The sequence below is a fragment of the Falco cherrug genome, chromosome 13, assembly GCF_023634085.1.
Source record: "Falco cherrug isolate bFalChe1 chromosome 13, bFalChe1.pri, whole genome shotgun sequence".
Classification (NCBI taxonomy): Eukaryota; Metazoa; Chordata; class Aves; order Falconiformes; family Falconidae; genus Falco; species Falco cherrug.
The window spans coordinates 20759424-20772018 of NC_073709.1; the positions used below are offsets into that span (position 1 = coordinate 20759424).

At 39.7% G+C, this 12595-nt stretch overlaps 1 protein-coding gene across 4 annotated transcripts in view; it reads left to right on the forward strand.

Moving 5' to 3' along the window:
- THADA (THADA armadillo repeat containing) overlaps nt 1-12595 on the forward strand; it is a 161805-nt gene that overhangs the window by 110535 nt on the left and 38675 nt on the right. For all 4 annotated transcript variants that reach the window (XM_055725408.1, XM_055725410.1, XM_055725407.1 and 1 more), the window contains one exon: nt 4395-4480. In XM_055725408.1, the coding sequence (XP_055581383.1) occupies nt 4395-4480 (86 nt within the window). The remainder of the gene's footprint in view (nt 1-4394; nt 4481-12595) is intronic.

Here is a 12595-nt window from a genome sequence, read left to right on the forward strand (position 1 = left end):
GGCCAAATGTGTGAGCTTTCCATGTTCTTTGCTCCTTGTTATTTCCCTTGGAAGAGGAGGTGGTTTGCTCCATAATTCATTAATGTTGATCTTCTTTAAAATAAACAGTAATACAAGAGAAGCTGAATTTCAGAAGTTAAGCCATGTGTTCCTGATAGAGTTGAAACTGTGTGTGTGAGCAGGAGGTCTGTGACCACATATTGCTTATTTCTTCAATAGATGCCAGTTTGGTTTGCATCAGATCTGCCATCCAAAATAAGCAAACTGATGACTACCTTAAATTCAGCATGACTTAGCTATAAAAGGTGAATCAAACTTTTAAAAAAAAATATTTGCAGAGCTCCAAACTGTGGGAGTCTAGGATTGGTTTCACGTTACCTAGACCTAAGCTGCAAGCAGTGGTACTTAAAGGCAGTTAAAGGAAGAACAGAAATCAAAGCGGTCCCAGTGCTACTGTAGGTAGCTGAAGCCAGCTGGAGCAAAATGCAGTATTGCATGTGGAGCTTCTGAACCTGCCCAGTCATTTACATCTGCAGAGCGGGAATATCTCCGGAAGGGTATGCTTCCTGATTCACCTACCAGGCAGTTCCTGGTTGAAAACAAATAGCTTATTGTTACTCTGGGCATATAATATGCGGTAAGTGCTTAACCTGGACCTCTTCAAAGGTGTTTGAACAGGAGCCTGTGAATTTAAAAGCACTATTTAGTTTCATTAACCTTCTTCTCTTAAAAAAAAACCCCGCACTCTTTTAACGGCTAACAGAAGGTTTCCTCCTGCCAGTGACTTCAACTCTTTTCTAATTTTATATTCACATACCAGAATTGAGAATGAAATTACAAAGTTGGACTACCCCATCCCCAATTACTTGTTCAGCATTAATGATAAGAAATTGAGTATGTTTGGAAGACTTCATTTTCAGGATCTAATCCAGAAATCTGCTATAATGTATCAAGATTAATAGTATGGAAACTGACACCTGTGTGTTCAGATTTGTCTACTCTTCAGCCATGAAAAAAGGCACATTTCCTCCCCCATACTAAAAATATTGTTAGGCTGGAGCTTTAGGCAGTTAAAACAAGTATCTGTAGACCCACTAAAACCTTTGGTCCCTTTAACTTTTTTGACTTGCGTTCTTTCAGTCATCTTATCTTGTATGGAGTTTTGTGATGATCTGCTAGGGACACAGCAGCTCCTCCTGTCATTATTTCATTCTTGAATAAATTAAAATTAGTTTCTTCTGGGCCATGTTCTTTCTGAGCAGTAATCCTTTCCATCCCTGCCTGTGCTTCTGAAGGTTGCAGGTGTCTTCTTCCCATCTGCCTGGCAGGTCAAGTCTGTGATGATGCTTGCCTTTTACATGTTACTTGTGGGAGACAGCCTTTGACCTCTCTTCTGTCAGATGTGCTGAAAGATTTTGCAATATTGGCTGTCGGTGAAATTTAACTCTGTGGTTGTCTGTGAGATGATTTTTACTTCCCCCTGGACAGTCCGCCTCGAAGTACATCATCATGAAGTAGTGCTAGAAGCTGTGGGATAAGCTTCCAAGTGCAATGAGATATCTGGAGCAGGCTGGCTATAAACTCTGTATCCAAAGGAAAACAAAAAGCCACAAGACGAACTCCTCAAAATTGTTTTAATGCATCTGGGCACAGTAAGTAGGTTGGTCATTGGGTCTTTGATACCAGCTGTTTAACTTCACCGTTACACCAACTGTTGTTAAACCAACGTAGTTGCTAATGTAGACCAAGCGTTATGTTACTGAGGTCTGGATCGCTGCACTGACATCACCAGCCTGCTATTAGTATATTTGTGTAGTAGCATCAATATTGTTTCAGTATCGACTTTGTGTTTCTGTGAGGGCATACCCTTAGATATAAGAGTCCTAACAATCTCTAGCTCTATCCTATTCAGAGTCACATACAGTTTATCATCTGGAGTTAGCACACGATGTATTTTTTTCCATTAATATCCAGGTTGGAAGGGAAATGAACTAATTTTTGGGTTTTGGACAAAAAAGAGAATGCTGTTCCAGATGCCTGGAGCTCCCACCCTTGCTACTGCTGTGACTTTCTTGTTGGAGACAGATTTCCTCAAAGCTTGTTTATGAGAACACCACTTTATTTGGGTATCTGTCTTAAAAAAGAAACATCTTGTACTCTTCCCACTCTGGTTGTTGAAGCTCGGCACGCACAGGTCATCTTAAATACCGTGCCGTGCATCATTTGAAATGTTCAGCATGCGATTCTTGGCTGTCAGGTCTGTTATGCAAATCACAGTTTGATTGTGTTCAAGACTGAGCTTTCAGCTACAGTCTGAACAACACTGAAATTTCTTGGTTTTGGAAAACTGAATTTCCTGTTGTGTCCGTCTGGCACATATGGCTGAGAATTCACTAGCATCACCAGAGCAATGGAGTCAGCCAAGAACAAACGTTTGGCATGTTTTATCGTAGAAAAGCCTCATTTCAAAATCAAAACATGCATATGTGCATACTCAAAATGAAGTGGTAAATGCTTAAAAACTGGACCAGAATAAAAAAACATGTCAGTATTGCTGTTGTCACTTCTTCAGTAAAGGTTGCGTCAGCCATGTTTTTCCCAAAGCACAATTTGTACATTGGAAACTTTCTTTCCAGTGAAATGACTGAATAATAAGCGAGTCTTCCATTTTTCAAAGGAGCTGAAGTGCAGTAGGCCCGTTATGTTCATCATCTTAACTGAAATCTGTCAAGGCTGCTTTCGTCCATTTTATGAGTACATGTGAAAGACCTCTTGGTTTCTTTTCTTCTAAGCCTTTGGCTCTGTTTTGTTGTGGGTTGAGCTTCTAACCCTGTCGGTGTTCCTTGGTGGTGTTTTTGCACAGACTTGTGAAGACCAGCTTGGGCAACAACTGGATGCCCAAGATACGGGAGAGACATTTGCTTAGTTAGAGTGGGTAAAAATTAAGCCTTCCTAATACAGCTTTTCAAAAATAGGCCATATTAAAATTGCTTTGGCTTCTTGTGGTATCCACTCTGATGTGCATCTTCTCTGCAGGCAGGCTTTTAGCTCTTGTGCTTTAAGGCAAGAGGTAAGAGGCAAGCATGGAGTCTCCAGAGATTTGTGACTCCTTCACTAGTTAGTATCTAAAAAGTCTGTTTGTGCAAAAGGCGAAGAAACTTTTTCAAAAGAGGAGTCCTGGTAGCATACAGTCTGCTATATGTTACACGGATGTCTATTATTGTAGGTGATAAAAGAAGGCATAAGTAATTTAGGCTTATTAGTTTGACTGAAGGGTGAGAGCAGCATTTCTGGTAAAAGTTGTCTCTTAACAGGATCATAAGGCTAATTCTCCATAGGCAAATACAGCTGCCAAATGTCTACGGAAGAAGCTCAGACCTTTCATTTTAATGTCATGATCACATATCTTATTTAAAAAAGGGTTTTTTTTGTTGAATTTTAAAGATGTTACGGAGTTGAAAATGTTTGTTGGAACATTTTTAATTCACAGTATTTTTAAAGAGTTTCGGTCATCAAGATAAGCATACAAAGAAAGTGCCAGATAAAATAAAAATGAAATACTGAACAGAATTAGTCATACTTGAGGCTTGTGCTGCTTGATTCTAAAAGTTTTTGTTTTGGTGCAAGTCACATTGGACTCATCAGAATAATGTCTATGTTTTGAACTGGATGTCCTGTTTGTTCACATATTAAGTTATATTTTAAGAAAAGTTTTCCTGGATAAAACATACTGTGATAACATTATAATGAAAAATAAAGATGTTAACCAAATTTTACTTTTCTAATTGGAAAGAAAATGCCTATCACTAGTGACTTGAAGAGGTAGAGCAGAAAGTAACTTATTACAAATTTGCTTTGTACATACAAAATCCCCAATATTCTTGCCTGGAAGTAAAAAATCTAATCTTAAAAACATGCATGCCTCTGTGGTCTTTGTCAGAACAGTGTGTGCTGTGGCCTTTAAAAAGGTGTATTAGGTAACCATTCACGGGGAATTTTCTTTTATGAGCTGTAACAATACAACCTAAAAACTTAATTTTGTTAATGCATTTAGTTATATTATCTGTAAACAAAACAAAGGCATGCTAGTTGCCATGGCAAGCTGATTCATCCAATAACGATAAAATATATAAACTGTGATTTGGTGGAATGGATGGAGGAAGGGTGTTGCCATTCTGCTAGGGAGACCGTTATTCAGAGTGGACGGGAAATGAAGTTTACATAACTTGGCTTAATTATTTTGTAAACGCAGTCTCATTTGATCAGTAGTTGATCTTCATTAATTAAGTAAAATAGACACAAGTAAAATAAACACAGCAAGCTCGTGTGTTTCACTGCTGTTTCTGAGTGTGGATGTTATAAGGTTTTAATTTTCAGTAATTTGATTTTTCTAGGCCAAATCCTTGTTTGGTGACCAGAGCTGCCTATCTTGATGTCCTTGTGATGCTGAGTACTCACTTGGGGAAGTTTCAAAAGCAAGGTAAGTCAAATATACTGTTCTATAAATCAAATGGAATATCTGTGAGGAAATTCCTGAGCTCTCTTGAATCCAGAGAAACAATAATATATTAATTGTAGTCGTGGTATCTGCTGAATGCTGGAGTCCCTTCGCTGCTTTGCGTAAAAGGGCCCTTTGCTCTGCCTCCTGTAGAGCCAGTGCTGGGGACTGTTGGGAAGAATGAGCTACAGCTCCATGTCAAAGCTTGAGCAATGATGTTGCGGTATTCCTAATTCTAGAATGGTATAACAAAAAAGATCCCCTCCAGTGTTCCAAAATGGTTTTCTGGTCCAAGATTGTAAATACAAACAAAATCCAAACCCCTGAATATTGCTACTTTAACCTTTCCTGAAAGCCACAGAGATGTTCCTTCGTGAGACACCTGAAAGCATTTCAGAGAAACTGTTTTCTCATGTTTAGACATTTTGTAAGAAACAACTCTGAGAGCTTCTTTAAATCTCTTTTTTTTTTATATTCATTCTTTATCACTGTGAAGTCTTTGAGGGACCTGTCAGAACTGTCAGTGGTTTTAGTGATGCAGGGTGGTGTTTGCTACAACACAAAACATACTGTAAACAATAAGGAAAACAAAGGTATAGAGGAAGGGATAGCCTTTCAGGTGTGCCTGTGTATAGGCCACGTTTGGTCAGCTGTAACTAGCTTCTTTGTGGGCCTGTTTTGTTCATTTCTTATGATCAAGTGAATAATAAATTACCTTGTCAGTCCAGGAAGGCAATTAAAGAGTAGTTCTTTCATTTTATTAAAGCTCTTAATGACTGATCTGAACACTGCGTTTAAGTCATTGGAACTGTTCCTTATTTCAGATAGTCTTGTTTTGGGGGCTGTCCTTAATTTTTAAAACCAATTCCTTTTGCTTTGTTGCTTAGACCTTTGGCAGAAGTAGTTCTATTTTAATTCCCTAAGTGCTGTTTCTGTGATTTCTTGTGAATACGCAGTTAAAATAGTGATAGTTGTCAGGAAAAGGAGTTGGTGATGAACGTATCTGAAATTAACTTCTTCGGACAGGTTGATGCAGAATCTAGTCGTTATAGCAGAAGCATAGACATACAGAAAATATATGACAAGTGGGTTCCACTATACTGGAGGAAGACAGTTAGGGTTATCTGGGACTCTAGGACATGGGTCTGATCTTTCATGTCCTCTGAAAAGTCATTACTCTCTCATGGGTCCCAGATGTCAAAATTCAATAAAGGGAATTTCCAGATGACATTGCACTGTAGGTCTCATTCTGTGGGGTACTGAGCCCTGTTTGTGACTAGGCCTGCATGCTTTATAGGGAGGAATGCACCACCCTATATAAAGCAGTTCCAATATACCATGTCTCTAGGGATAAGTTTTTTCCTGGCTCTTTAATGTTTGTTTTAGGTAAGTTACATCTACCATATTTGGCCTCATCACCCTTTTTTTAATTTGTGTACTCCTTTCTTAAAGATAGATCCTCTTTGGAATATTAATTGTTACACTTTTTAATCATGATCCGCTATCTCTGTTCATCTTCTTTGTAGGAGTCATCATCCTAGCCTTTCTGTATTCTGTTCATATGAATTATTTTTCCTCTGTTTATGACTGTTCTCATTATTCGCCCTTCAACTGTTATTTTTCTATTTTCTTTTATGAAAGAGCAGCCAGTATTGCAGGTGAGGGCTCCTCATTTGCTTAGTGGGCATTACATTTCCTTTATCAGTATCTTTCCTATTTCGGTTATCTTTGGGTTTTTCCTCTGTTTTGTTTTTTAAACAATTGCTGCACATTTGCAAAAGCTTTTATTGACTTCTCCACACCAGGAAATGCTCTTTTTTATTTTTTTTTTTATTTTTTTTTTAATGCCCCTGACTTGTGAATAGCCCTTTGAGCATGAGGGACTGCTCCGTGCTGTGGCTGGATTACTGATTGTGGTGGATTCATTTATTTTTCAAAGCTCGTGTGGACTGTTCCAAACCTGGGTGTTGTAAGGTACAATTTCTGTAGAAGGAAAGCAATTATTTTTGTGGACTCTGCTCAGGGAGAGTTCATTAGTATTGTCTTGCTTAAACGCTTCATTCCAATATAGGTTTAAAATTATATATTGCAGGCAGTATCTACAGAGAGTAGAAACTTAGACTGGAAATACGGTTTTGAAAACTTGAAGATACGTTAGGGACAATTTTATATATCACAGGCAGAAGCCCTTCTGAAATGAAGGAGTAACATGTTTATATTAAATAGAACCAGAGTGTCCCATGACACAGTAAGAGAAAGACTAAACTCAGCAGTTAAAAATGAATGTTTTGAGTCTTGCATTTAAATGTTCTGTAAGGAATAATTATTAGCTGAAGCTTTATGCTTTTCTGAGATTAAATATCTTACTCATATATGTGTATCTCTGGTTATGAGCCAATTTTTCTCTGTTTTAATCTTGATTTGTAAAGTTGTTTCAATGAATAAAGGGTGAAGGACAAATCCAAATAAAACTGTTTCTTGATGTGTTTATCTAAGAGGCCCCAGGAAGTGCTGTGTATGAGTTCCAGGCCATGGGCTGAAACTGATTTTCATCAACAGAAATGGGAATGCAATGTAATGAGCCTGCAACTGGTTAAAGTCAGACCACTTCTAATTGATTATGCCTGTCTAAAGGGGCTACAATTACAAAGAGATTTTCAGAGTACAACCCTGCCTAGGCCTTTCCTACATTACGATTATTTTCTGTAAGTGATTTGTTGTCTTCAATTAATAAAATCTGTCTCTTAAAGTGCAGGACAGCCCTTAGGGAATTTACTTCACAAATTCAAAACAATTTAAAATGTCGGATAAGGAAGGCAGGGAGTAATGGATACCAAAAGCATCTTGTCCAGCTAAAAATTTATTGCTGGCCAAATGATGATTATTTATCTTAAAACAAACAAAAAACCCTCCCTGTAGTTATTCTGATCTGCTGGTTTGGATGGAAATGTTGCCGGATTCATGTCATTGGGAAAATACAGCTCTCTTGAGTCGATAGGCAAAATTTAGAGCATTTTTTCCAGCTCCTGATACGCCTGAGTGTCTTCTGATGTGCAGAGACAATACATAATGCCAAGACTATGTAAACTTACATATTTTTTGTGTTCAGTTGTGAATTGTGGTTGGAACTCAGAAAAAAATCTGAAGCAAGCCTTTTTAAAAAAAAGTAAGTTAAATATATAAATAAAAATACTATTTTTGTCTTCATTGAGAGCAAAAAAAAGTTTTTACCAGATCTAGGTATTAATTATTTGATGAGCTAATGTCTATTGTCAGTATTAATAATTCTTAATAATATCCAGTAATTATTAATAATATCCAGTGAGTTTTTTCTTGCAGATCTCTGATATATTGTCTCCACAGTAACTGTTTCATAGACTTGGAAGCACCAGATGTCCAGGGCCTTTGCAGTCTTAATGGGGAGAACAATTTCAGGATTTTCTGGCCCTCGTACCCTGCTAAAATCCAGTCAAGTTACTCCTCTAGAAGTAAACCAGCACCAGAGTGGGTGATGTAGGAATAGGGGGAAGTTCCTACTGGAGGAAGCCGGTGACACTTGCAGGCATTTTTGGAAGTTAAAAATGGCCCCAAGTCCGGGTGGCAACGTGTCCAACCTTAGCTGTGGTTATAATAATTTGTAATTCACAAGTCTTTATCAGCAGGCGTTGGGAGGAGAGGTCTGTCAAGCTTTGGTGCCACAGATCCATGTGTGTGTCTGAGGTTATGCACTTTTCTCTGCACTCGCATGGGCTTTTGGAGGGAGAGAAAACCAGACTATGGACAGGCTATGCTGTGATGTAGCGTTTCAGTAGATAAGATTCCTTTGTTGCATATGTGGACTTCTGACAGGGCCTGTCGTTAGACATTCCTGCTTTCAGATCTTCTCCTGGAAGTTGGTGGAAGCTAAACGATAAGATGAGAGTATTACCGCAACCCTGCAGTGCTGGTAACACAGGAGTCAGAGCAGTGTCTTCCAGTGAAAGCTCGGATCTGGGATGCTCTGTCTCTCTGTAACAGATGAAGAATGCCACAAAGCAAAGTGGTCACACTTTCTTTCTTGCTCACATCTCAGAACATTTTTTTGATAGTATTTTGTCAATTTGTTAAGGAAAAAATGGATGCAACTCGCTAAAATGCACTTGACTAATAAAAGCATATGTTATGGTGTGTTCAAAGAAAGGTACTTGTTGATAAAGTATTGTATTGAGTCCATCAACGTATGTGAAATAGGATGAGAACGGAAGTCAGGGAAAAGGTGAAAGAAAAATTTGCTAAAGATAAGCCTTCCAAGTCGTTCTTTTATCCTGCATATTTGCTGTCAGTCTCCTGTCTGGTTTGGCCTATTATCAAGTATAGTGTCTTAAAAATCAAGTTCGCTGAGAAAGAGAAAACATTTAAACAGGATGTCAAATAGGATGAACCTGTGGTTTAGGAGAAACTGCCACTTGAAGTTTAACTAAGCATTCTTCCTTTCTACATTTGAGGTGGAAGAATTTATAAAAGTTCTGGAGATTAACCATATTCTACTGTTGTTGTCATCAGTGGAAACAGTTACTCTGTATTTACATAACTGATTCTGTTCATAATTAGATTGTTTTGATATCAAAATGGAGCAGCCAGCATTCTACTGTCACTAATATATTCTTTCCTTGAGTTTTGCAACAACAGACTTTCATTTTCTTACTATCTTCCAAACAGCTAAACTTTTTGTAGATGTAGCTGAGTTAAGATTCTTAAATTCTGCTCATGAACGAAAAGAAACAATTGCAAAAAATACTGTGCTTTGCACATGTGTGTTTGAGATCAGAAACATGAGCAACTGTGTTCAACTGTTTGCTGGTTTAGTCCTTTTTTGTGCCCTCAAATATGACAAAATACTGTGTTTTAACTTACATGTATTGCAAATACCGTTCTCTTAGTTATATTTGTCCTTCTTAATGAGAAGTTATAAAATGTATTGGTAGAGATGGTATGCATTATCAAACTTCTAGATGCTTTGCAATGAAAGCACAAATGGTTTTTCAAGTAGGAAACTCTTAAACATTTTGCCCAAATGATTCAATATATAGGACTTTTAAATGGTGTTTGAAGGCTTTGCCCACTTTTTTTTCAATATTGTACTTCTTTCTTTTTCTTATTTTGCAAAGAATGTTAGCTCAGGTTTTTCTGCAGGCTAACATAAAAACTGATAATGTTTAAACAGTAAATAAAAAACAAAACAAAACCAACCAGGAATAACTAGGTTGGTTATTTTAGCCATACTTTAACTTTCTTTTCCTAAATCCCTAAGACCTGTGGCCAAACTGTGACTGGCAGCTTGTTAATGCATGTTTTGATTATTTGGTCTAATTAGCTGAAACAGAAGAAATTCCATCTGAACAAATTGAAAGCAATTTTTGTTTGTTATGTCAGAAATTATATAAACTTTGTGTGCCAGTATATTGACTGTGGTGTTGTTTTGACTCAAGGAAGGTAAAGATTTAAAACGTGTTTATAGAATCATCTAAATGGCCTATGCCTACTGACATTAAAGTAGGCAAGTCAGAAGGAAGTATGGTTGGGGACACCTTCCACCAGACCAGGTTGCTCAAAGCCCCATCCAACCTGGCCAGGAACGCTTCCAGGGATGGGGCATCCACAGCTTCTCTGGGCAGCCTGTGCCAGTGCCTCACCACCCTCAGGGTAAAGAATGTCTTCCTAATACCTAACCTAAATCTGCCCTCTTCCAGTTCAAAGCCATCACCCCTTGTCCTGTCGCCACATGCCCTTGTACAAAGTCCCTCCCCACTTTCCTGCAGGCCCCTTTAGGCACTGGAAGGCTGCAGTAAGGTGTCCCCGGAGCCTTCTCTTCTCCAGGCTGAACCACCCCAACTCTCTCAGCCTGTCTTCAGAGGAGAGGTGCTCCAGCCCTCTGGTCATCTTCATGGCCTCCTCTGGGCTTGCTCCAACAGGTCTGTGTCCTTCTTATGCTGGGGTCCCCAGAGCTGAATGCAGTACTCTAGTAGGGTCTCATGGGAATGGAGTAGAGTGGCAGAATCGGCTCCCTCCACCTGCTGGCCATGCTTCTTTTGATGCAGCCCAGGACACAGTTGGGTTGTGTTGAGCTTCTCACCCACCAACACCCCCAAGTCCTTCTCCTCAGGGCTGCCTCTCAAGCAATTCTCCACCCAGCATGTATCTGTGCTTGGGATTGCCATGACCCACATGCAGGACCTTGCACTTGGCCTTGTTGAACTTCTTGAGGTTCGCATGGGCCCACTTCTCACACCTGTCGAGGCCCCCCTGGATGGCATCCCTTCCCTTCTGCGTGTCGACCGCACCACCCAGCTTGGTGGTGTCGGCAAACTTGCTGAGCGTGCACTCGATCCCAGTGTCCATGTCACAGGCAAAGATGCTAAATGGTGGCAGTCCCAGCCCCTGAGGAATGCCATCATCGCTGGTCTCCGCTTGGACATCAAGCCATTGACTGCAACTCTTTGAATGTGACCATCCAGCCAGATCTTTATCCACTGAGTGGTCCATCTGTCAAATCCATGTCTCTTCAGTCTAGGGACAAAGATGTCACGTGGGACAGTGTCAAATGCTTTGCACAAGTCCAGGTAGATGATCCCTTCCTAGAAGAGAACCAAAATTCTTCCTATCCCACAAATGAAGCAATCCTTGGGAGGGGGGGAGTTAATCCACTTAATTCTTGGGGGGCCTTTTGCATCTGTCAGCATCCTGGACAAGACTGCTGTTCGCCAGTTTGCTTGTTTGGTCAACCAAAATTTGTTTTTCCTTCTCACAGCAGCTGGTCATTCAAACTGTATGGTGATTTTTGTTTGTAAATAAAAGTATGTCTTTACTGTATCTTAACAACAGAGGCAGACACTTACTTTGGGAACCAGTGTAGTTTTTTGTTTAGTCAGGTATTTTGATGTAAGCCAAAGAAAAGTTTACTTAAAGTTAAGCAGAAGAGAAAACATTTACATGAAAGGCAAGAAAGATTTCTTAGTGATGAAGCTGAAAGCAGGAATATTTCCACTGCATTGTAATAAGACGGGGGCTTTCTTTCCTTCTGTACATATTTGTGTGAAAAAGAGTGTCGGAGAGCATGTGGAGCACAAGATGAATGCGGAAGGATTTGCTCTATGGTGTGCTGAGGCTAAGCAAATATGCAGACAGTCTTGTTTTGCTGACAGCCTTGCTGTTGAGACATCCAGTTTTAGAGAGACTTTCTGTAAAATAGATGAGCCACGGTGTCCAGTCTTTCACAATTACTTGGGAAAAACAAAAGTCATCCAGAAGGCTTCCAAACCAGCAGAAGTATCTGATAAATACAGAAAAAAGAGGATCTGTGGCAGAGGACTCTTGTATTGCAGTCTCTGCAAACTAGTAATTCTAGGAGTAGCTCTGCCATGATTTTTTTATATGAAAATAATTTTCCCCTTCAAAGATGAAGACACGGAGTGAAGTTATGGTGGCCTTGCAAAATTCAAATGAAGGTTTGCTGAAGTGGATCTGAAGCTGCCAGCTCCTGGGGTCAACAGAGGGGTCACCACTCTCTCCAACGTTAGGTTGCTCTAGCAAAGTTGGCAGTGTTGACACCAACGAAATGGAAGACACCTTCCCCCTCTTCCCGTAATATTTATCCCTGTCTCTTTCTGTTTGCCTAATACTGCTCTCCCTTGCCTTGCCCCAGAGCTTTAACCCTTCCATCCTGATGGTTATCATGTTACTGCTTGCACATATGATAGGTATACCCCGACGTAAAGAAATGCTGATAGGAAGGCAACGCACTTCTCTTGCCATATACTTTAGAAAAATATACTTGGTTTGAACAGCTGAGCCAGTCACCTCCCGTATTGCTGCAGTGCAGCTGACGGGGGTGCGTGGAAATCTGAGAGGGTGCAGGGCTCCCAGACTGAAGCTCTTTCTCTTGTCGAACTGAGGTGCTTGAACTTGAACCTTTTTCTTTCAACTGCTTGGGATTATTTCTGTTGTTAAACTGGTGTCTGTGGAGTCAGGCTGTGTAGTAACTGGGACAAAGGCCTAATCCCTCTCCAAGGCAACCAAATGGTTCAGAACTTAAGGAATTCTGGCGGTTGGATACTTGTC